This window comes from Hyperolius riggenbachi, chromosome 1 (genome assembly GCF_040937935.1).
Source record: "Hyperolius riggenbachi isolate aHypRig1 chromosome 1, aHypRig1.pri, whole genome shotgun sequence".
In the NCBI taxonomy this organism is placed as follows: Eukaryota; Metazoa; Chordata; class Amphibia; order Anura; family Hyperoliidae; genus Hyperolius; species Hyperolius riggenbachi.
In genome coordinates this window covers 298,277,383-298,303,186 of record NC_090646.1, presented here as the reverse complement: position 1 = coordinate 298,303,186, position 25,804 = coordinate 298,277,383, and the positions used below count along the sequence as shown (strand labels likewise).

General features: G+C 43.2%; 1 protein-coding gene across 3 annotated transcripts in view; it reads left to right on the top strand.

Moving 5' to 3' along the window:
• The first annotated feature begins 2,220 nt into the window (after positions 1-2,220).
• The window catches only part of LOC137508598 (rho guanine nucleotide exchange factor 18-like), a 168,138-nt gene continuing 144,554 nt past the window's right edge, over positions 2,221-25,804 (top strand). For all 3 annotated transcript variants that reach the window (XM_068233766.1, XM_068233767.1, XM_068233765.1), the window contains exons 1-4: positions 2,221-2,355; positions 7,996-8,102; positions 18,838-18,978; positions 20,349-20,596. In XM_068233766.1, the coding sequence (XP_068089867.1) occupies positions 2,291-2,355; positions 7,996-8,102; positions 18,838-18,978; positions 20,349-20,596 (561 nt within the window). In that variant the 5' untranslated portion in view covers positions 2,221-2,290. The remainder of the gene's footprint in view (positions 2,356-7,995; positions 8,103-18,837; positions 18,979-20,348; positions 20,597-25,804) is intronic.

The window sequence follows — 25,804 nt, the reverse complement described above, 5'->3', positions numbered from 1 at the left end:
ACTGGCCGCGACTGACCAAAGTTATGGACCTGGTACCGGCGATACAGAATGCTGCGTACAGCGGCGTGTGAGCGATCCATGCACATGGGGCTCGAGGAAGCCCCAGGTATTTATAAACTTTATTTTACATGGTCTCTGGTTTCTTTTAAAGGACCACTATCACAAGAAATATAACATTTAAAATACGTGTACACATATATCTAAGAAGTACATTTCTCACATAAAATGCGCTATAAACTACTTTCCTCCTGTGTTCTTGTCTCTTACAATAGGCGTGGGGTATTTTCAGGGTTTTCTTTGTTTTCAGAAGCACTTACTGAAAGGCATGGCCCCATATGTGCACCATGGCACAATAAAATGACTGATCCTAGCCACAGTGTGCGGAACCTCCTCTTTACCCTTTGTGCCTACTCATTTGCACGCTATTTTGAAAGTTTGACCACTAATGAGTAGGCACAAAGCGTAATGAGGATGTTCCGCACACTGTGACTAGGATGAGTCATTTTATTGTCCCATGGTGCACATATACATACAATCTATGTATACTGAAGATGGTTTTGTCCTGTAATTTCTTCTGTCTGAGATACCTTGACCTTGATAGAGGAAACAGGTGACTCTCTGAAGAGATTCATTTTGAAGGGTTGTCTGAAGACTAGCACGGTGGCGTAGCAGTTACGTTCTCGCCTTGCAGTACTGAGTTCCCGGTTCGAATCCCAGCCAAGTCAACATCTGCAAGGAGTTTGTATGTTCTCCCTGTGTCTGCATGGGTTTCCTCCGGGCACTCCGGGTTCCTCCCACATCCCAAAAACATACAGATAAGTTAATTGGCTTCCCATAAAAATTGGCCTAGACTATGACACACGATACATACAAAAACATATGACTGTGGTAGGGTCTAGATTGTGAGCACCTCCGAGAGACAGATAGTGCAAGATAATATATATTCTCTGTACAGCACTGCGTAAGATGGCGCTATATAAATACTAAATAACAATGATAATAAAATAAGACTATCTCTGGTATAAATGACAGAACCCATCACTGTCCAAACCAGGCTCTCTCATAATGCTGCAGGCCCTTGGGAGGGGGTTCTTAGGGTTAACTACCTGATCCGCAGCAATTCAGACACGTGTAACACAGTCTGTCCCCTCCTCAAGGATGCAGCCGCACCCATGTTTCCGAAGTCTGCTGAAGCTCTTCGTAACCTCCACCAACGTTGCTGTGGGCTGCCCACAGCTCGCAGTCACCAGTTAGGCCATGGCTGCTGAACTAGGGTAGGGCCGCGGCAACGCAGATGGGGGTGGCCAGAGCCTCAGCAGAAATTTGAAAGTACCTGCCGCAGCAGCATTTCCAAGGGAGGGGGATCGATCACCTGTATGAATGGATTATATATATATATATATATATAATCCAACAATCCATTATAATAATATAATAATAGCAAATATAATAATATAATAATACCAATAGCAAAAATGAAGCACTCTGTAAAAACACATAGGCTGACCCATTCCAGGTCAAACAGATCCTCCATGTCTCCACGTCACACGCTCTGGAGCTTGTGAGGCAGTGACATGGAGATGTGGCTGGAGGATTAATTTTTTTGCTATTCTGACTTAACTCTCAATGCATTTATCAGTCTTTACAAATTCAATAATTTGTATTATCTCATGCTGAGATGAAGAACTCTCATTTAATTGGTGTAAAGGAGGCATGCTCATTATAAGAAGCAGTAGAACAGTTTTACACTTGTATGGATTTATCCGTAGATTGCCAGTCTACTCTTTCAACAAAGCAATTTGACACAGCTAAAATTGGCTGTTATAAGGCAACACATAGAATTGTGTTTTGATTGCCAGTCATGCAAGCTTGGTCAATAATGGTTTGTTAAGCTGCAGGGGTGTTTGTAGCGTCATCACTAGAGAGTTCAGCTTTAGAAATCCTGAGATACTAACAGAGCATTTAGAGTCAAGCAGTGCATGGATTCAACATGGGGAATGCCAGCCTCAAAAAAGAGAAGGATAGTGGTTGCCAGCCTTACCCTTCTAAAATTTCCCTGTACAGCTCATTTTCAAAGAAATGGAGCAGGAACTTTGTTTTGGAAAATGAACTCCTGACATTTCGCATTTTCTCTGCACTACAACAGAAAGCTGAGAGGAGCTTCCAACATGATGGTAGTAATTTCTATTCCAAATCTATGTTATCATCTTTTGCAGCTTCATTAAAGGATCATCCGCGCATTTCTATTGTGGGCCTGGATGGTGCTGTTTTGCATGGACGGGGGCTCGGAATGACTGTCACCAACAGAGGGAGTTCAAGAGTAGAAATACAAGCAACATCAGGCTGCAAAACTAGGTAGGTTTCAATTTGCTCATTTACTAATGTATGCTTTTGTTACTATGAGTTTTAAGTGGTAGTACCGTATTTTCCACCATATAAGACGCTCCGGAATGTAAGATGTGCCCAGGTTTAGTACATTTTCTCCCCCAAATGGTGTCCTTCTGTGTCCCCCATGTGTCCCCATGTCTCCTCATGTGTCCCCCATGTGTCCCCATGTCTCCTCATGTATCCCCATGTCTCCTCATGTGTCCTCCTGTGTCCCCATGTCCCCCAATGTGACATCCTGTGTCCCCATGTCCCCCCATTTGGCCTCCTGTATCCCCCATGTGTCATCCTGTCACCCATGTCGTCCTGTGTCCCCCCCCATGTCTCTCCCCCATGTCTCTCCCACTTGTCCTCCGGTGTCCCCCATGTCTCCCTATGTGTCCTCCTGTATGCCCCATGTGTCCTCATGTGTCCCTAATGTTACCCCATGTGTCCTCCTGTGTCCCCAATGTCTCCCCATGTGTCCTTCTCGGTCCCTAATGTGTCCTTCTCGGTCCCCCATGTGTCCTTCTCGGTCCCCCATGTGTCCTTCTCGGTCCCCCATGTGTCCTTCTCGGTCCCCCATGTGTCCTTCTCGGTCCCCCATGTGTCCTTCTCGGTCCCCCATGTGTCCTTCTCGGTCCCCCATGTGTCCTTCTCGGTCCCCCATGTATCTTTCTGTATCCCCCATGTGTCCTGTGTCCCCAGTGTCTCCCCCATGTGTCCTCCTCTGCCTCCATGTCTTCTGTTTCTTCTTCTGTCCCAGCACGTGCCTTCGCACCCAGGGGGCCAGGAGACACAAGGTAGAGGTCCCTTGTGTCTCCTGGCCTTCTTGGGGTGTAGCGTCAGTTTCCTTACCTAATACATGGTCCCCGCGTGGATTGCAGACATCCATCTCCTCCGTGCAGCTCCCTCTAGTGATTGGCTTTTATTGATCACGTCGTCAGTACAAGCCAATCACTAGAGCACAGAGGAGATGGATGTCTGCAATCCCTGCGGGTACCATGTAGTATTAGGCAAACCAGCTGCTGCTGTTACACACCCGGGGGCCCAGGAGACGCAAGGGGGAGGGAGCGGACATACAGGCAGAGAATCTCCGCCATATCGGCGGGAGTTCATAAGTCAGGGACTCCCTGCCTTTGCTATATAAGATGCAGGGACTATTTCTCCCCATTTTTTTTTTCGATTGAGCATATTAGAAAATTGACAACGTTGCACAAAAGACCCTTTGGGTCAGAACAAATATGCAACATAATCCCAATGAATAGTGTCATCAGAGCACAGGAAAAGAACATTAAACACTATGGTCTCGATTCTGGTTGGGTTTTCGAGTAATTTACCGCTTGCGGTAATGAAATTTAGCAATTTTGTAAATTTTAGTCATGCAGTAAATAATGCGGTAATTTGTGCAGTAATTTGCCTTAATTTTACCGAAAATTGCTATTCTCATGGAAATTAGGGGGCATGTTAGCACATAATTTACCAATCCGTATAAGACCTGCCTGTATCTGGTGGTAAAGTCAATTTGTATGCATTTTGCAGTTTTTAGTGGAGTTCCTATTGCTGTTTTAGTGGAGTTCCTATTCAGGCTGTGTAATAGAAAAAAATTAGTAGAAATCAAACTCCAAATATTTACTGAATTTTTTTTTTTATAGGGGATGCCTATAAATATACATTTCATAGGTTGCTACATAATCAAATACACTTCAAATAGAAACTGTCACAACAGAAGGTACATTGACTTCAAGAAAGAAAAGGAAAGAGATGAAAAGAAGTAGAGAATGCTCATGGGAGAGACTTCATCACCCACTATTAACCATGAACCTCCATTATTGCTTTATAATCGTCTGAATATTTGATCTCAATCCTGGTAGCCCATGTGATATTATATGTCAATGGGGTTGTGAGAGATGAAGACCTCTACTTCTAAATCACCATAGTAATTGATCTTCTTAATCCAAGCAGCCAAGGTGGCGAAGTGAGCTTCCAATTTAGTGCTGTTTCACACTGCAAGAGCTTTTATAGTGCTAGTGATTTGAAATTCTATGCAATGCAATGCTATGGGATATTATTATATTTTTTTATAAAATCATATTTCTCAGATGAGAACACACACGTTAGTAAGCGCTTTTCAAATCAAAAGTGCTTTGAAAAAGCTCTTGCAGTGTGAACCAGCCCTTAAAAGGATCAGAAAGTGGGCAGAATTAAATGTATCAAGATAGATTTTTTGTGGGACTTGAACCCTTAAAGGGACTCCGAGCAGTGCAGAAACTATAGAAAGATGCATATCATTTTAAAGCTCTCTTTCTCCTCTTTCCAATGATATATAAACCGCTGCCCTACGCCTTTTAGTTTTCGCTATTTTCGCGATTGAAATTGCCGCGGCCGTGATTTCAATCGCGAAAATAAAGAAAACTAAAAGGCGTAGAGCGACGATTTGGGTGTCGCCAGAAAGAGGAGAAAGAGAGCTTTAAAATGATATCCATCTTTTCATAGTTACATTGTATTACACAGGCCGACTTTTTCTGCTGAATGGAGCTGCTGACACTGGGGAAAGTGTCGTCCTGTGTAATACAATATAACTATGGCTTGATGGATATCATTTTAAAGCTCTCTTTCTCCTCTTTCTGGCGACACCTAAATCGTCGCTCTATGTCTTTTAGTTTTCTTTATTTTCGCGATTGAAATCGCGGCCGCGGCAATTTCAATCGCGAAAATAGCGAAAACTAAAAGGCGTAGGGCGGCGGTTTATATATCATTGGAAAGAGGAGAAAGAGAGCTTTAAAATGATATGCATCTTTCCATAGTTTCTGCACTGCTCGGAGTCCCTTTAAAAAGATGTAGTAAGAATGTCTCCAGAGTAAACCGAATTTTACAACATGAGAACATTTTGACTATCTGGTTGACTTGACTCCAAAACTGCTGCAGCAGTGGATACAATTTGCAAAATTGAACCCTCCTGATTATCACATCACCAACAGCAGCAGCTACAGGTGGAATGAAAATTCTTGTGCGGAATCTGAGATGTTCTATACCAACAGGTAAGTATTTTGTTAAACAAGCTCCTGCACATCCACATGTAGTAAGTTCTTATGGTTGGCTGTCCAGATGTTCTGCCACTGATCTACCAAAAAAACAACACCCAGGGCCCTTTCCCACTTGGTCTCAAAAGAAAATTTAGCATCCCCTTGCGGGGTTGAAAGGTATTGATATAGCAAAGAGATCATGTGCCTATGCTGACTATCTTCCAATATCAGATTCTCAAATTCTGTTGTCAACCTGAATAAATTAGATTTAACTCTGTGGGCCATATGCAATTGACTTTTTCTCGTTCGTTTTCTCCTAGGACATGATTTTTCATCTTCGATTTAATATAACTTTTCAGCTCTTTTCAATTGAAAAAGTACCAAAAAGTAGGTGAGAAGGTACAATCAAAATTATTTTTAGTATTTTTTTGCTTGCTGGTGGTTTAAAGAGAACCAGAGATAAAGCATCCGCATGTATTTTACTTTATAAATCAGTGGGAACATGACAGTAAACACCTAATCTGCCCTTTGTTTCATTGTTCTCTGTGTAATCTGACTGTTATCACCACTGATAAGAATCCCCGACTGAGCAGTCAGGCTGCTCTGTCTAGCTTTGCTACAGAAAGATTATAGCTAAGTCTGTCTTCTGTGGTGTTATTTCAAGCCCAAGCCTGCCCCCTTGTGGCTTTGCTATAATGACTCAGCAATAATCATTCCCAGCAAAGCCAGATTTAATTGCTCAGTCAGCTTGTGACTGCTGCTAACAGACACTTTTAGCAGTGAGGATGAAACAGACAGCATGGTAAGTGTTTTCTCTAATGTTCTTACTGATATACATGGTAAAATACACAAGGGTGCTTCGTCTCTGGTTCCCTTTAAAGGCATTTTATTGGAAAGTCTAAAAATATTACCTATGGGAAAACTCAGGAAAAATGTTAATTGCATATGGGCCTTTGTATGATTCTTGTATAATTTGTATTTACAGGGCTTTTTCCTGATTCTTTTGTATAGGCTTAATTATCTATTGTTCCCGGATATCTAACCAATTCACTTTCAATTGATTGTGTGCAGTTTATCAATCGTAACTCTGTTTGGACATGTTGGAAAATCTCCACCTGAGGGATGTGGGGTGTTTGTTATAGGGTATCAATAACCCCTAGTTCAGTCAACACCAAATAGATTTTGCTGGTACAGTTGTTAGTCTATTGATATTGAGTTTGCCATTTAGGGTAGGAATCGATCACTATCTAGTTTGATTCTTTTCGGATAGGGATTGATCAGCCTGGCATATTGAACCATAATGAATCATGTATGGTTAACTTAAGTTTCTCTAAAATAATGCTTACATTACAAGGGGACGGGAGGGAGGTGGGAGATGCCAGTGTACTGGGGGCAGTTTATTTACATGTTGTCACATTACATCAAGCCACCCAGGCAGATGTGGTATGTTGTCATGTCCTTGTGCCACCGACGCTAAAGACGATGTCCGGAGGGAAGCCACTTTTGTCCCAACAGGCTGCTGGGAAAGGAGCTGCACTCTTACAGGCTGGAGAGTAACAAGCTGCTGAGGAGACGCCTGGTGGAGGAGTGCAGCAAGGAGGAGGGCGAGTTTCAACTTGGCATGCTTTCAGTGCTCATTCAGTATGGTTTTAATGCACACTGTAGTGCTGGTCTCCAAAGCACACTTATCTCAATAGTGGTGGTCAAGGATTGGCTTTCAAGTATTCACCTACTAAAATTCAAAATTAAAATGAGGCTTGATTGCCTCAGGTGTGACCACATGAGACGGGGGGTTTCTTACCCAGAAGTCCGTCGGCTTCTATGCATCTCACTCCCCTCGCACGCGACCTATGGGACGCGTTGCATGACTCACTACCACACTTCCTCCTTCCGGCTTGAAGAAGGAAGTGTGGTAGTGAGTCATGGAATGCTTCCCATAGGTCGCATGCGAGTGGAGTAAGACGCATAGAAGCCAATGGACTTTTGGGTAAGTAACCCAGTCTTCCGTGGTCACACCTGAAGCAATCAAGCCTCATTTTAATTGTAAATGTAAGTAGTTGAATGCTCGAAAGCCCAACCCTGGTGGTGGTCTGTGGCATGCTGCATGGGGGAAGGAGGGGGGGGGGAGATTGTCTGCGGGTCATGGTAATTTTCCATTTTCTTTTTTTTGAGGGGAGGGCAGCTTATTTGCAAGTTTATATGACAACCCTGCTTTAGAGGAGGACATGCAAATGCTTTTTATTCAAATATGAAGTCTAGAATACACGTACAATTGAAATACTTTTGAATTCTGATAGCTGCACAAGTGGCACATATTCACCCTTTTCTCCAGAGCACCAGTTAAGTATCTAACCTATGTGTAGTGTACAAGGGCACTATGGCGAACAACTGTAAAATTTAAGATTGATCTGTACACATACAAATAAGATGTACATTTATCCCAGAGTTGATGCATTATAAATGTTTTACTTTCTATGTAGCTGACTCTTACAAGCATTATAGTCTGCTAATTGGAGACAAACAATACTGTATGTTTCTTTTGCCTTTGCTATATAAACATGAAAAACAATTATTTGTAACATGTCACTTTCTCTTTTGATTCTAGCTCAGCAGATATGGATGAATTGGACTCAGGATTTGGCAAGCTAAAGATATTCACAGATGATAATGTCTCTTTGGCTCCTTCAACTACCGAATCCATATTTGTTGAAGGTAAAGTTATATTTTTATATTTGTACATGTTCATATGTGCTGATAAAGTGCAAATCAGGAGTGGATTTGAAATAAATGCCACACAACTTTGAAGGTAGCATATGCTTTGACAACACACACCTACTGGCCACTTTGTTAGGTTCACTTGTTTAGTTTCTTGTTAAAGGACAACCGAGGTGACATGATGAAATAGACATGTGTATGTACAGTGCCAAGCACACAAATGAGTATGCTGGGTCAGACTATAGCACAACCCTCACTGATAAGAAATTACAGCCATAAAACACTTTCAGTCAACTGTCAGTGAATGGGTTCTGAGAGCAGGAAAGAGATAAAACAGGTCAATAGTTCATAGATCTGAGCTCTGGTATACTTCAGTGAAGGTGTCATTGAGCAGCGACAATAAAACAGTAAAAATTTAAAAACTAGTTTTATATATAAAAGAAAACTGGGATATCTAAAAAAGTCATTTTTAGGAGGAGGAGGATATATATTATTTTTTTTTATCTCATCAGTTTATTTTCACCTCGGATGTCCTTTAATACACATGGCTAATGATGCATGTTGAACATAAGGGAATTTAAATGACTTTGAATGTGGCATAGTTGTTCATGCCATAAGAGCTAGTCTGAGTATTTCAGAAAGTGCTAATTCACACTATTGTTGTTTTTTTTTACAAAATCACATCGCTCCAGTTGGAAACACACACATAGGATAACATTAGCAAGCGCTTTTAAAATCACAAAGCGCTTAGAAAAGCTCTTGTATTTTGAACAAGCCAAACCTGTGGATCTTTTGGGATTTTAACACACAATTATCGCTAAGGTTTGCAGAGAATGATTTGAAAAAGATAAAATATTCAGGGAGCAGCAGTTGTGTTGATGAAAATACCTTGTTGGTGTCTTAGGAAGCACATAAAATAAAGGTGTTAAAGGATAGTCTGAGATAAGAAAGTCTGTCAAACGCTTGTCAATTGTGCCTCCCTCATCGTCCTCCCAGACGGCTCCATTTATCTTAAATTTTCCTTGGTGCAAAAGCTTTAGTTAAGCCAGTCAGGCTGTACTATGCATGTGCGGCCTGGCAGTTCGCGCCCCATTGCAATCCTGTCGCTGGCACGTCCTGCACAATACTACCTGTGCAGGCACACAATGCTCTCACTGACAGGAGTGCGACGAGGGTGCGCACCCAGAGCAGCATGACTGGCACAACTGAAGCCTTTGTATTGGGGTAGATTTAAGACTAACTGAGCTTGCCCAGGAGGACCGCAAGGGAGTCCACGCCGGGAATGGGGCTTGAGGAAGCCCCAGGTAAAGTGCATCCAGAAATTATTCACAGTGCATCTCTTTTTCCACATTTTAAGTTACAGCCTTATTCCGAAAGGGATTAAGTTCATTTATTTTCCTCAGAATTCTACACATAACACCCCATAATGACATTGTGAAAAAAAGTTTTCTTGAGGTTTTGACAAATTTGTTAAAAATAAAAAACTGAGAAAGCGCATGTACATAAGTATTCACAGCCTTTGTCATGAAGCTCAAAATTGAGCTCAGGTGCATCCTGTTTCCCTTGACCATCCTTGAGATATTTCTGCAGCTTAGAGTCCACCTGTAGTAAATTCAGTTAATTGGACATGATTTGGAAAGGCACACACCTGTCTATTTAAGGTTCCACAGTTGAAAATTCAAGCACCGCCGAGACAGGATTTTCTCGAGGCACAAATCTGGAAGGATTCAGAAAACTTTCTGCTGCTTTGCAGGTCCCAATAAGCACAGTGACTTCCAACATCCATAAGTGGAAGAAGTTTGAAACCACCAGGACTCTCCCTAGAGCTGACTAGCCATCTAAACTGAGTGATCGGGGGAGAAGGGCCTTAGTCAGGGAGGTGACTAAGAACCCAATGGTCACTCTGTCAGAGCTCCAGAGGTCCTATGTGGGGAGAGGAGAACCTTTCAGAAGGACAACCAACTCCAGCAATCTACCACTCAGGCCTGTATATCGATCCAAACTACAGCGCACAATCATCAGGCACATGTAATAACAGTCGACCAGTGCTTCAGAACATCACCATGCCCACCACCTGGATTAATGTTATGCTCACCAGATAATAGGTTATCCAAGTTACTAGGTCTTACAGCTCATGTCGCTCCACATAAGCTCCACTGATCTTGGCTGATGGTGTAATGGTTAAGGGCTCTGCCTCTGACACAGGAGACCAGGGTTTGAATCTCGGCTCTGCCTGTTCAGTAAGCCAGCACTAATTCAGTAGGAGACCTTTGGCAAGTCTCCCTTACACTGCTACTGCCAATAGAGCGCACCCTAGTGGCTGCTGCTCTGCTCTGGCGCTTTGAGTCCGCAAGGAGAAAAGCGCAATATAAATGTTATTTGTCTTGTCTTGATCTTGATCATATTTTCCCATATCTCACTGATCTTCGTGAATTGCAAATGTATTAGACCCAGTATGGCATAGGAAAATGAACAAGGTTCTAAGTGTAGACTGTTTCAATATCTTAATCTTTAATCATAAAACATCAAAAAATATCGTCGTAAAGCCGCTTTATATAACATAATGATCACCTGTAAATGATTGCTCCTCCATTTGGAAGTTGTGTCTCTGCCATTTTACTACAGGGCAGGACTGCCTTCATTAATCGGTAATAGTAAATGGCTATGTGAAAAAAGGCTCAAAGCGGAAGTGTTATTTCCGCCATTGTGCCAAAGGACATTGTCACCTCCACGTCAAATATCCATACAGATTAACCACTTGCCGACCGCCCACAGCCCATGGACGGCAGCAAAGTGGATGCCTTAAGGACCGCAATACGCCTTAGGGCGTTGCGTCCTTTTCCTATGCCGGGGGAGCGATCGCGTCATTGATGACGCGCGCTTCCCCCGGCAACTGGCTCTGCCCACCCGCCGTTACATCCCGCCGGCCATACGGAAGCGCCGGCGGGATGTTAACCCCGCGATCGCCACTACAAAGTGTATAATACACTTTGTAATGTATACAAAGTGTATTATACAGGCTGCCTCCTGCCCTGGTGGTCCCAGTGTCCGAGGGACCACCAGGGCAGGCTGCAGCCACCCTAGTCTGCACCCAAACACACTGATCTGCCCCCCCCGCCCACTGATCGCCCACAGCACCCCTCAGACCCCCCCTGCCCACCCCCCAGACCCCTGTTTGCACCCAATCACCCCCCTAATAACCCATCAATCACTCCCTGTCACTATCTGTCAACGCTATTTTTTTTTATCCCCCCCCCTGCCCCCTGCCCCCTCCTGATCACCCCCCCACCCCTCAGATTCTCCCCAGGACCCCCCCAGACCCCCCCCCCCCTGTGTACTGTATGCATCTATCCCCCCTGATAACCTGTCAATCACCTGTCAATCACCCATCAATCACCCATCAATCACCCCCTGTCACTGCCACCCAACAATCAGCCCCTAACCTGCCCCTTGCGGGCAATCTGATCACCCACCCACACCAATAGATCGCCCGCAGATCCGATATCAGATCACCTCCCAAATCCATTGTTTACATCTATTCTCTCCTCTAAACACCCACTAATTACCCATCAATCACCCATCAATCACCCCCTATCACCACCTGTCACTTTTACCTATCAGATCAGACCCTAATCTGCCCCTTGCGGGCACCCAATCACCCGCCAACACGCTCAGATTGCCCTCTGACCCCCCCTTATCAATTCGCCAGTGCATTAATTACATCTGTTCTTCCCTGTAATAACCCACTGATCACCTGTCAATCACCTATCACCCATCAATCACCCCCTGTCACCCCCTGTCACTGCCACCCATCAATCAGCCCCTAACCTGCCCCTTGCGGGCAATCTGATCACCCACCCACACCAATAGATCGCCCGCAGATCCGACATCAGATCACCTCCCAAATCCATTGTTTACATCTATTCTCTCCTCTAAACACCCACTAATTACCCATCAATCACCCCCTATCACCACCTGTCACTTTTACCTATCAGATCAGACCCTAATCTGCCCCTTGCGGGCACCCAATCACCCGCCAACACGCTCAGATTGCCCTCTGACCCCCCCCTTATCAATTCACCAGTGCATTAATTACATCTGTTCTCCCCTGTAATAACCCACTGATCACCTGTCAATCACCCCCTGTCACTGCCACCCATCAATCAGCCCCTGTCATTGCCACCCATCAATAACCCCCTGTCACTGCCACCCATCAATCAGTCCCTAACCTGCCCCTTGCGGGCAATCTGATCACCCACCCACACCATCCGATCGCCTGCAGACCCACAGTCAGATCACCTCCCAAGTGCATTGCATCTGTTCTCTCCTCTAAACACCCACTAATTACCCATCAATCACCCCCTGTCACTGCTACCCATCAGATTAGACCCCCATCTGCCCCTAGGGCACCCAATCACCCGCCCACACCCTCAGACCCCAGCCCTGATCACCTCGCCATTGCATTACTTGCATCTATTCCCCCCACTAATCACACCTTGAGACACCCATCAATCACCTCCTGTCACTACCTGTCACCCCCTAGCACACCTACCCATCAGATCAGGCCCTAATTTGCCCCGTGTGGGCTCCTGATCACTCGGCCAAACCCTCAGATCCCCCTCAGACCCCCTTCCGATCACCTCCCCAGTGCATTGAGTGCATCTATTTTCCCCTCTAATCACCCCCTGAGACACCCATCAATCACCTCCTGTCACCCCCCTAGCACTCCTATCCATCAGATCAGGCCCAATACAACCTGTCATCTAAAAGGCCACCCTGCTTATGACCGGTTCCACAAAATTCGGCCCCTCATAGACCACCTGTCATCAAAATTTGCAGATGCTTATACCCCTGAACAGTCATTTTGAGACATTTGGTTTCCAGACTCCTCACGGTTTTGGGCCCGTAAAATGCCAGGGCGGTATAGGAACCCCACAAGTGACCCCATTTTAGAAAAAAGACACCCCAAGGTATTCTGTTAGGTGTATGACGAGTTCATAGAATATTTTATTTTTTGTCAAAAGTTAGCGGAAATTGATTTTTATTGGTTTTTTTTTCACAAAGTGTCATTTTTCACTAACTTGTGACTAAAAGTAAAATCTTCTATGACCTCGCCATACACCTAATGGAATACCTTGGGGTGTCTTCTTTCTAAAATGGGGTCACTTGTGGGGTTCCTATACTGCCCTGGCATTTTAGGGGCCCTAAACCGTGAGGAGTAGTCTAGAAAACAAATGCCTCAAAATGACCTGTGAATAGGACGTTGGGCCCCTTAGCGCACCTAGGCTGCAAAAAAAGTGTCACACGTGGTATCGCCGTACTCAGGAGAAGTAGTATAATGTGTTTTGGGGTGTATTTTTACACATACCCATGCTAGGTGGGAGAAATCTCTCTGTAAATGGACAATTGTGTGTAAAAAAAAATCAAACAATTGTCATGTACAGAGATATTTCTACCACCCAGCATGGGTATGTGTAAAAATACACCCCAAAACACATTATACTTCTTCTCCTGAGTACGGCGCTACCACATGTGTGGCACTTTTTTACACCCTAAGTGCGCTAAGGGGCCCAAAGTCCAATGAGTACCTTTAGGATTTCACAGGTCATTTTGCGACATTTGGTTTCAAGACTACTCCTCACGGTTCAGGGCCCCTAAAATGCCAGGGCAGTATAGGAACCCCACAAATGACCCCATTCTAGAAAGGAGACAACCAAAGGTATTCCATTAGGTGTATGGCGAGGTCATAGAAGATTTTATTTTTTGTCACAAGTTAGCGGAATATGACACTTTGTGAAGAAAAACAATTCAAATCAATTTCCGCTAACTTGTGGCAAAAAATAAAATCTTCTATGAACTCACCATACTCCTAACGGAATACCTTTGGGTGTCTTCTTTGTAAAATGTGGTCATTAGTGGGGTTCCTATACTGCCCTGGCATTTTAGGGGCCCTAAACTGTGAGGAGTAGTCTTGAAACAAAAATGACCTGTGAAATCCTAAAGGTACTCATTGGACTTTGGGCCCTTTAGCGCAGTTAGGGTGCAAAAAAGTGCCACACATGTGGTATTGCCGTACTCGGGAGAAGTAGTATAATGTGTTTTGGGGTGTATTTTTACACATACCCATGCTGGGTGGGAGAAATACTTCTGTAAATGACAATCTTTAGATTTTTTTACACACAATTGTCCATTTACAGAGTTATTTCTCCCACCCAGCATGGGTATGTGTAAAAATACACCCCAAAACACATTGTACTACTTCTCCAGAGTATGGCGATACCACATGTGTGGCACTTTTTTGCACCCTAACTGCGCTAAAGGGCCCAAAGTCCAATAAGTACCTTTAGGATTTCACAGGTCATTTTGCGGAATTTGATTTCCAGACTACTCCTCATGGTTTAGGGCCCCTAAAATGCCAGGGCAGTATAGGAACCCCACAAATGACCCCATTTTAGAAAGAAGACACCCAAAGGTATTCCGTTAGGAGTATGGTGAGTTCATAGAAGTTTTTATTTTTTTGTCACAAGTTAGCGGAAATTGATTTTAATTGTTTTTTTTTTTCACAAAGTGTCATGTTCCGCTAACTTGTGACAAAAAATAAAATCTTCTATGAACTCACCATACTCCTAACGGAATACCTTGGGGTGTCTTCTTTCTAAAATGGGGTCATTTGTGGGGTTCCTATACTGCCCTGGCATTTTAGGGGCCCTAAACCATGAGGAGTAGTCTTGAAACCAAATGTCGCAAAATGACCTGTGAAATCCTAAAGGTACTCATTGGACTTTGGGCCCTTTAGCGCAGTTAGGGTGCAAAAAAGTGCCACACATGTGGTATCGCCGTACTCAGGAGAAGTAGTATAATGTGTTTTGTGGTGTATTTTTACACATACCCATGCTGGGTGGGAGAAATAACTCTGTAAATGGACAATTGTGTGTAAAAAAAATGAAAACATTGTCATTCACAGAGATATTTCTCCCACCCAGCATGGGTATGTGTAAAAATACACCCCAAAACACATTATAGTACTTCTACTGAGTATGGCAATACCACATGTGTGGCACTTTTTTGCAGCCTAACTGCGCTAAGGGGTCCAAAGTCCAATGAGCACCTTTAGGCTTTACAGGGGTGCTTACAATTTAGCACCCCCCAAAATGCCAGGACAGTGAACACACCCCACAAATGACCCCATTTTGGAAAGTAGACACTTCAAGGTATTCAGAGAGGGGCATGGTGAGTCCGTGGCAGATTTCATTTTTTTTGTCGCAAGTTAGCAGAAATGGAAACTTTTTTTTTTTTTTTTTTTTGTCACAAAGTGTCATTTTCCGCTTACTTGTGACAAAAAATAATATCTTCTATGAACTCAATATGCCTTATTAGTGACAAGAAAAGGAGCCAAAATTCATTTAGGTGGTAGGTTGTATGAGCGAGCAATAAACCGTGAAAGCTGCAGTGGTCTGAATGGAAAAAAAGTGCCTGGTCCTTAAGGGGTAGAAAGACTGTGGTCCTCAAGTGGTTAAAACTGAATTACTAAAAAGAAAGAAAATAATATATATACAGTATATCGCTGTCTAGTTATAGCGCATACACATGTAATATACATATTCATCACTGCGCTGCTGCCCACACATGTAAGAATTGTCAAATCATAAATTCAATACCATATAAATTATCACTTACAAAAAATATCATATAGTAATCATACATTAATTTAGCTATGTGATAAAATGATATATATTCCAAGTTTTCTTCATATATCCTCCAGATCAATAAAAACAATAATCTTGGACACAAACCACATGGTGACTCCCAGCGCCACCATGGAGTTTACAAAAGTACAATACAATTAGTATAATCACACAAATACTTATTCACCAGGTTGTATCATAAATTACTCGTAAAACAATTAGCATCTAGTTCAGCTCATGAATTATCTATAAAGCAGTTAACGTCTAATTCAGTATTTAATCCCAGTGTTAGGCCTAGTGCACACCAGAGCGGTTCTGCTGCGGTTTGCGATCCGCTTGCGGGTGCGGATCGGGTGCTAGGGTAATATATTTAAATGGGCTGGTGCACACCAGAGCGGGAGGCGTTTTGCAGAAACGCATACTCCCGGGCTGCTGCAGATTTAGGATTGCGGATGCGTTTCTGCCTCAATGTTAAGTATTGGAAAAACACAAACCGCTCTGAAAAACGGCACTTCAGAGCGGTTTGCCAGGCGTTTTTTGTTACAGTAGCTGTTCAGTAACAGCTTTACTGTAACAATACATGAAATCTACTACACCAAAACCGCTACACAAAACCGCAAGATGCTAGCTGAAACGCTACAGAAAAAGAAGAAAAAGCGTTTCAAAATCTGCTAGCATTTTGCGGATCTGCTAACGGTTTTTGGTGTGCACTAGGCCTTCGTGTCTTCAAAAGGTACATATATTTAGTCTCCATACGTGATATTCCCATTTTTATTACAACCCCTCCAATGGGGTATACTGTCAGTCAATCCTGCAAAAAATCAATCCACTCTGGTCCTTAGTGTATCGCCGTAAAATGAAAAGGGACGAAATGATCTTCCACTCCCTTATGGTATCAAGTAATAAAATGCTTTATGCCAAAATTCTGGTCACCGCTACTATTTAAGTAAAACTCTCTTCTAGGGGGTTTGGGACAGTGTCGGCAAGTAAAACACTTGCCACACTTATAGAATACATTCGAGTTGTCTAAGGTCGTCCTGCCTTTAACTGGTCATTGAAAGCTAGCAGTAAGGCTGTCTCTTAGGCTAGGAGCTTGTCTGAAAGCCACTCTTCTTCAGTAAGGTAGATTAGGGCCCAATAGGGGGTCTAGCTTCAATATCCCCCAATGTTGACCAATAATTTTCTCATTTTCTCTGAGACTGGTTGAAGTCCATAATAAAATGAGGCCTGTATGATAGTGGCCAGACAGAAGTCACTCCCCAGTAAAAGGCACATGGCAGCCCTCCTGGAGTTTGCCAAAAGACATCTGAAGGACACTCAGACCATGAGAAACAAAATTCTCAGGTCTGATGAGACAAAGATGTCTTTGGTGTGAATGCCAGGTGTCACGTTCAGAGGAAACCAGGCACCGCTCATCATCAAGCCAATACAATCCCTACAGAGAAGCATGGTGGTGGCAGAATCATACTGTGGGGGTGTTTTTGAGCAGCAGGAACTGGGAGACTAGTCAGGATAAAGGGATAGATGACTGCAGCAATGTTCAGAGACATCCTGCTCCACAGCTCTCTTGAACTCAGACTGGGGCAATGGTTCATCTTTCAGCAGAACAACAACCATAAGCACACAGCCAAGATATCAAAGGAGTGGCTGGAGAGATCTTAAAATTGGCTGTGAACCGACCTGTCCAACCTGGTGGAGCTTGAGAGGTGCTGCAAAGAGGAATGGGCAAAGCTGGCCAAGGGTAGGTGTGCCAAAGCTTATGGCATCATATTCTAAAAGGCTGTAATTACTTCCAAAGGTGCATCGGCAAAGTACTGAGCAACGGCTGTGAATACTTATGTACATGTGATTTTTATTTTTAAATACATTTGCCAAAACTCTTTGTAAAAATTTTCACGTTGTCATTATGGGGTGTGTGTGTGTGTGTGTGTGCGTGCGTGCGTGCATGCGTGCGTGCGTGCATGCATGTAGAATTCTGAGGGAAATAATGAATTTAATCCATTTTGGAATGAGCCTGTTGCATAATAAAATGTAGAAAAAGTGATGCGCTGTGAATACCAATATATCAAGTAAGTGTTAACTCATTAGTAGGTCACACTGGTGACAAGCAGCAGCCCAGGGCGCCAGAGTGTGACAGAAAACACCCCTTTCTGGTTACGCACATGGATTATACCATCCAATCCCTGTTTGACATCTGCACACGTGCGGCCCTGGAAAAGCTGCACACTGATTTGGCCTACAAATGACTTGGTAGTAGACTGTATTGTCAGCATACAGAAGCACACAACATGTTTCAGCCATTGCCTTTCCACACCTAAGGAAGGGTAACACCCAAAACCTGTTGCGTTCTTCTGTACGCTGACCAAACAGTCTATTGCTGAGCCATTTGTGTGCCGTCTCCGTTTCTGTTATTTTTAGCCCCTGATGAAGCAGGGAGTCCTTTGAAACTGCTGTCAGGCTGCATTCCTAGCATTTCTGGCCACCTCCTTTCTCTTTCCCTGCTCCCTCCTTGCAGAGTCGCAAGCAGGCGATTATCGGGGTTAAGACGTACCCATTTGCCGCTTCCTGCATCGCGTCTCCATGGTAACTACGTCACGTGTTAAACGCCAGCGTATCACACGCTTGCAGTGAGTGTGTCATATGACGATGTGCATGTGACGCCATTACCATGTAGACACGATTATCAGGAGGCATAGCACAAGAACGGAGGGGTTGAAGATGACGGCAAGGGAGGCCATGGTCCTTGTGGGGTTGGAGGAAGCCCCAGGTAAGTATAAATAGGGACCAAATTACCATCTCAAGTTTACTTTAATACTTACACCCCCATCTTGATTTCTAATGTGTATTCTTTTGGTTGCCAACAGTTGTACAGTTAATATGGGTGTTAAAATGATTGATTTCACTACTCCATAATAAAAAATTTGTCACCATTTTATACCTCTTTTCATTAAAACAGGGAAATCTATTTATTTTAGATCACAGCCTTATTTGCATTACAATCATTTTACAGTTTTCAAAATATCTTCATTTGTTTTTTAATCTTTCAGATGCATTTTATTCCTCTGTGAGATCAGAATTAGAAGCTGATGCTGTTGACCTTGAGGCTGAGTCTTGGAGCAGTGCAGTTGAACCTCCGTTTGCCAAGAAGCAGAAAAAAGAAGTCATCAAGAGACAGGATGTAATTTATGGTGAGAAATCATACTGCCACACAAATGATCATCCAGGCAGTTCAAATAATGTAGAATAGTGCCAGTGCTAAAGGCAAATGGCTCAGCTAAACAACTGTTAGCACTTTGCAGTCCAAGCAGTACAGTGCAGTCCAAAATACGCAAATGAGGCCAACAATTGAGGCCTTTTTTTCTCCAAGAGTTATAGTATTTTGCACCAAGCTAATTTAGGGTGAGAAGGTATTTTCTATTGAACAGGTACCTGCAAGGAGCCCTGTAAAAACAGCGCTGGAGATTTGGGCTTAGCCGGCGGCGCCATAGGCCGTAACAGGAATTACGGCTACAGCGGCGCTCAGTGAGTAATTTGGGCAACGTCATGGTCTTATTTTTAACGGATAAAAACCTAGGTGCAAAGTTTTGACTGCCTTAGGTGGAGAAAAATGTTTATTCAGTGAAATGTTGCATTGGTGAACTCCACTGTTTCCTGCAATCACAAGTGTTTTTCTCAGATACACAGGCGTATTATGACTTCTAATATGGTATCAGAGTATTAAGGTTCCAACTGCACAGAAATAAGAATTTAGGCCTCTAAATGACAGTTTCTTATAGCAAGAAAAAGAGAACCTGAGGCTTATTAGATGTACAAATGAGATTTTCCCTAACACGTTTATCTCATCTTGGGGGTGTATTCACTAAAGTACGGTAAGCAGAATAACATGACTAAAGTTTTACGCATGATGAGTAGAATGAAATGCATTGCATATAATGTGTTGAATTATGCTGTACTCATCGTGCGATAAGACTTTACGCACCTTACTTAGTGAATACACCCTTGTTACAAGTCACTTCATGATCCATTTAAAGAGTACCTGTGATTCCAGTATACTGGCCTTATTTATACTTACCTGGGGCTTCCTCCAGCCTGATAAGGACCGTGGCCTCCCTTGCTGTCCTCTTCGGCCCCTCCATTCTGGCACTATGACTTCCGGAAATCCGGTCAGTCACCACCAATAATGGGCTTCTGCGGATGCTCGGCCTTGCACGCACTCCCGTCCCCGGGAACGTTCTGCGCCTGTGCAGTACTACTGTGCAAGCGCAAAATGTTCTGGCTATAGGAGCACGACGAGGGGTGCGTGCACGGCCGAGCCTTGCATGCACAGAAGAGCGTGGCTGGCTGGAGTACTGGGAGGCATAGAGCAAGTGTGTAGGGGCCGAAGAGGAGGGCGAGGGAGGCCATGGAGGAAGCCCCAGGTAAGTATAAATAAATAAACGCAATTTTTACATCTCAAGTTCACTTTAACTTGGATCATAGGGTGGTATGGTGTTGGTTACTGCACATTTTGCATTTGAAAATTATTTAACTTTGCCTTTTTTTTGTTTTATGTTTTTAGAGCTTATGCAAACAGAGATGCATCATGTGCGAACACTTAAAATCATGTTAAAGGTTTATTCCCGAGCACTTCGGGAAGAACTGCATTGGAGTGAAGAGGTTAACAAGCTTTTTCCTTGTGTGGATGACCTGTTAGAGCTGCATGGGCAGTTCTTGACTAGGTTTAAGGAGAGACGCAAGGAATCTTTAGAAGAGGGGAGCGATCGTAATTACATCATACAGAAGATTGGAGATATTCTTGTACAGCAGGTAAATAGGTTATCATTCATAAAGCCTTAATGGCATAGCAGATGTACTTATCAGTTGTGTAAAAACTTCAAATGCCCTCAGTATTGGAAATAACCATCCCCACTGTAAGTTTCTATCACTTTTGGAAGAGGCTCAGGTCCGTATGCAATTAACTTTTTCTCCTGAATTTTTTCCTAGGTGAAAATGTTTTATCTTCGCTTTATATAACCTTCTAAGCTCTTTGCAATTGAAAAAATATCACAAAGTAGGTGACAAAGTACTATCAAAATTATTTTGAGTATTTTCTTGCTTGCTAAGGGTAAAAAAAGACATTTTATTGACAGGCGTGAAAATTTCACCTTGGAGAAAACTCAAGAGAAAATGTTAATTGCGTATGGGCCTCAGAGTCTATGTACACTTTTATTTTTTTTTACAGTACAATCAGAACATTCAGCACCAGAAGTGTGAAATATATATTAAAGTAGTTTATGGATGGCATGGATCCATCCAGCCATATGATTCCAGAAGTCCAGGCTTTTATTTGTGTTTTCTTTTTATTATCTGTAGCAAACCTTTCTCTTTCTCTTTATGCCACCACTTGGTTTCTATGTCACAATGCCTGTCTCCTTGCGTATGCCACCTCATTCTCCCAGGCTTAACCATCTCTGTTGCCTTGTTTTGTCTCCCACCCATCTTTTCTGACTTTCTCTTCCTCTTGAGGTGCATACACATTTTAGGTTATAATCCCCTTAAATGACCATACTAGATGGTTTGGGGTCTCCATTTCAGAACAGTCGGTGTACAAACATGCTGCTGAGTACCAGACAGAACAGCTTATTATTTTCCTAAAGGGGGAAGACAAGCAACAAGCACTGCTTTTCAGGAAGTGAAGTTCTGCAAGAACAGCTGATTAGTAATTGATCCTGCATTTTTGATCAGTAACAACCTTGTCACTGACGTTCTGGAACCAGTATACACTCTAAATTTTTGCCCAACACTAACTCAGATAGCCGAGGAAAATCTAAATAGTGCACATAGCTTTAGCTGTTTTTTTTACTTCTTTTTTTATCCCACTTTGTGCACTTTTATTTGCTGATCCTTACAAAACTGTCTCATTTTTTTCTTGCTCAGACAAGGACATACATTTGCTAGTTTTTCTCCAAACGGCACATAAACTTTTGTTATTAAAACTACAGTACTTCCTTCTTAACCCAGTATGTAATTGCTTGTGAGCATTTCCATTTAGACCAAATGCAACACCCATTAATCTTCTGTAGCCGGCGCAGTTCTGACCCCTTAAAGGGACTCCGAGCAGTGCAGAAACTATGGAAAGATGCATATCATTTTAAAGCTCTCTTTCTCCTCTTTCCGATGATATATAAACCGCTGCCCTACGCCTTTTAGTTTTCGCTATTTTCGCGATTGAAATTGCCGCGCCCACGATTTCAATCGCGAAAATAAAGAAAACTAAAAGGCGTAGGGCAACGATTTAGGTGTCGCCAGAAAGAGGAGAAAGAGAGCTTTAAAATGATATCCATCTTTCCATAGTTACATTGTATTACACAGGCCGACTTTTTCTGCTGAATGGAGCTGCTGACACTGGGGAAAGTGTCGTCTTGTGTAATACAAGTAACTATGGGAAGATGGATATCATTTTAAAGCTCTCTTTCTCCTCTTTCTGGCGACACCTAAATCATCGCTCTACGCCTTTTAGTTTTCTTTATTTTCGCGATTGAAATCGCGGCCGCGGCAATTTCAATCGCGAAAATAGCGAAAACTAAAAGGCGTAGGGCAGTGGTTTATATATCATTGGAATGAGGAGAAAGAGAGCTTTAAAATATGCATCTTTCCATAGTTTCTGCACTGCTCGGAGTCCCTTTAAGGACTAGAGCCTTTTTTCCAGTTTTTGGCTGTGATCACTGGGATTAGCTCACAGTGATTGCAAAGTTATTGGCTCCTGACCAGCATATGGATCTTCACTGTTATTAGACAGCTGGGTGGAGTGATGATGGTGTCTGGGATGGTGGGAATGGAGATTAACCTCCTGGGCGGTATGCTCGACACTGTGTCAGGCAAGAACATTTTGCTAAAAGCAGTATGCCTGGCACCATGCGGGCATACCGCTAAGGTTTGCAGCAGCAATTTCCCCCCAGGTCAAGTTAAATAACTATAGCAGTCCCAGTACAGCTGCCCCAACCCCGCCACCCCCCTTGCGATCCCCAGCACTGTGTCAGTTACTTACTGTGCCTCCAGCCAGTGCCGATCGCATCACCTCTGCTGCACAGCTCCAGTCTTGTATGTCAGGAGCATTGGGACTTGGCGATGTGATGTCATCAACGACATGATGTTATGACTTCACCGACATTATGTTGCCCAATCCCGATAATATTGCACAAAGTACCCTGCACTTTTCCTCATGATCAGGATTGAGTATTTTTGTGATGCATGTTATTTATGGTATAATGTTTCCAAGTTCATGCAGTACAGTATAATCTCGTTTATAATAAACTCTGATATAGTAAACATTCTGGTATAGTAAACTACCTTTTCAGGTCCCGGCCAATCTCCATTATAAGTCCAGTGTTCTCACTAGAATTTTTTTTCAGCCGGGTGGCATGAAAAAGTAGCGGGGTGGTGTGCGAGGGGGAACACAGGGCTGGTGTAACTTTGCTTACCGCGTAGGAGGAGGATGAGGAGGCAAGCTGATGACAGCCGGGTGCTCACCAAAATTAGCCAAGTGGAGCACCCGGCTAAAAGAGTCTGGGGAGAACACTGATGTCTATAGGAGCAACTCCTGGTATAGTAAACTCTGATTTAATAAAACTTCTGTTATAGTAAACATGTTGTTTTTTTTTGGCCTCTATGTGATGCTGACTCTGGATATATTAAATAGTGTGCGGTGCATGCTTCATATGTCAGTGTGAAACCCATGGTCAGCTGCTCTCTTCAGGCTGGTTGCAAGTGAGTTGATGTCGGATTTGTAAGACAAGAAGAATGGCGCTGGATATACAGTACAGTACAAATAAGCAGCCTGGGGAAAATGAGGAATAATGTGAACGTAAACAAGAGGATGCAGCATTACCACTTCGCCATCACTGATAAAAGTATTGCCACTGTCCCCCCACAGAATTGTATGCACTCCCTTGTATCTCTTCCTTTGTGAGCACTGACACTTCTGGTAGCATGTGGAGCTCAGTATAGGCTTCTTTCACTGGGTGTGCAGATCAGAGTGGGCCTACTTGTTGCAAAACTAAGGCTCAACACACACCATACAATCTTGGTTGTTCAATCTTACCACTTTCATGTAGTATAAGAGCTTATCCAATCAATCATTACAGGTATTTTCAATCTGTTGGCCCTTATACTACATAGATTTGGTAAATCTGTACAACCAAGATTGTATGGTGTGTGTTGAGCTTAAGAGTGAAGAGGAGAGTGCTAAGTCCCGTCTGTGGAGGTATCGAAACCACTCGCATTAAAGATGCGAGTGGTTTATCGTGATTTTCTGTATTTAGAAGTGAGGCTTCATGACTGGCTCAAGTGTGAGCAGAAAGTTTTGCAGGGCACGTGTTGCAAGTGTGAGTCTCACCTGTGGAGGTATCAGAGCCACTCATAGGAAGCGAATGGCTGACTCTATTCAGTGATGGCTGCAAAAAAAGGGCCCTAGATACTGTACTAGCAGTTTGTCCAGCCTGGCTATGCAGTACCAAGGTATACTTAAAGAGGAACTGTTGCGAAAATCGTAAAATGTAAAACACATACAAATAAAAAGTGCATTTCCTCCAGAGTAAAATGAGCCATAAATTACTTTTCTCCTATGTTGCTGTAGCTTACAGTAAGTAGTAGAAATCTGACATTACTGACTACCGATTTTGGACTATCCCATCTTTTCATAGGGGGGTTCATAGGGTTTTCTTTATTTTTAAAAGCACTTAGTGAATGGCAGTTGCTCCATCCAACTGCCAAAAAAGTGTGCAGGGAGGCTGACCAGCATCTTTGTGTAAATCTTTTTCAGGGAATGTCTTTATAAAGAATAAAGGCCATGCTGAGAATCCCCCATGAAGAGATCGACTAGCCCAAGATCTGTTGGTAATGTCAGATTTCTACTACCTACTGTAAGTGTCAGCAACATAGGAGAAAAGTAATTTATGGCTCATTTTACTCAGGAGGAAATGTACTTCTTATTTTTGTGTTTTAAATGTTAAGATTTTCGCGACAGTTCCTCTTTAAAGAAGATCTCCATCCTGAAAAACAAAATCCCTTACACATGTGATGCGCGCTTGCCCTCACCTACTGATTCGGGTATGTGGAAGTGTATTGTTTAAATACACTGTCGCGCATGCACGCCATGACGTTAGGTCGGAATACTGCATTGCAGCACAATTTCTGAAAGGGGGCGGGGGATTATTCTCTGCTCAGTATGTCCCAGTACATGTTGGCCTTCATGGTTCCCACAATGAACTGTAGCACCCCAGTGCCAGCAGCATTCATACAGCCCCAAACCCCCACCATACTTGACTGTAGGCAATTCTTTGTACTCGCCTTGTTGCCACCGCACACACTTCACACTATCTAAACCAAATACGTTTTTTTGGTCTCATCACACCACAGGACCTGGTTCCAGTAATTCATGTCCTAGGTATGCTTGTTTGTAGGCTTTCTTGTGTATCGCCTTTAGAAGAGGCTTCCTTCTGGGATGACAGCAATGCAGACCAATTTGATGTAGTGTGCGGCATATGGTCTGAGCACTGACAGGCTGATTCTCCCCCCCACCTCTACAACCTCTTCAACAATGCTTGCAGGATTTATGTCTGTTTGCAAAAAAGAACCTCTGAATGTGAATCTGAGCACGTGCACTCAACTTCTCCGGACAACCATGGTGGGGCCTGTCCTGTGTAGAGCCTGTCACTTTAAACAGCTGTATGTTGACAACCTAATTTTCAGGTTGTAGGCTATCTTCATATATCCCAATCCATCTTTAAGGTAGAGGAACAATTCTTTTTTTTTTTTTTCCTCAGAGAGTTCTCTGCCATGAGAAGCCATTTTGAACTTCCAGTGACCAGTATGAGAGAGTGTGATAACACCAAATTTAACACACCTGCTCTCCCCATTCACACCTGATACATTGTAACCCTGAGTAACATGACCTGGGGAGGGATTTTGTCTAATTAGTCAGAATGTTGACATTCTTTACTTTAAAGGTGTACTCAGTTTGGCTGCAAGGGGTTC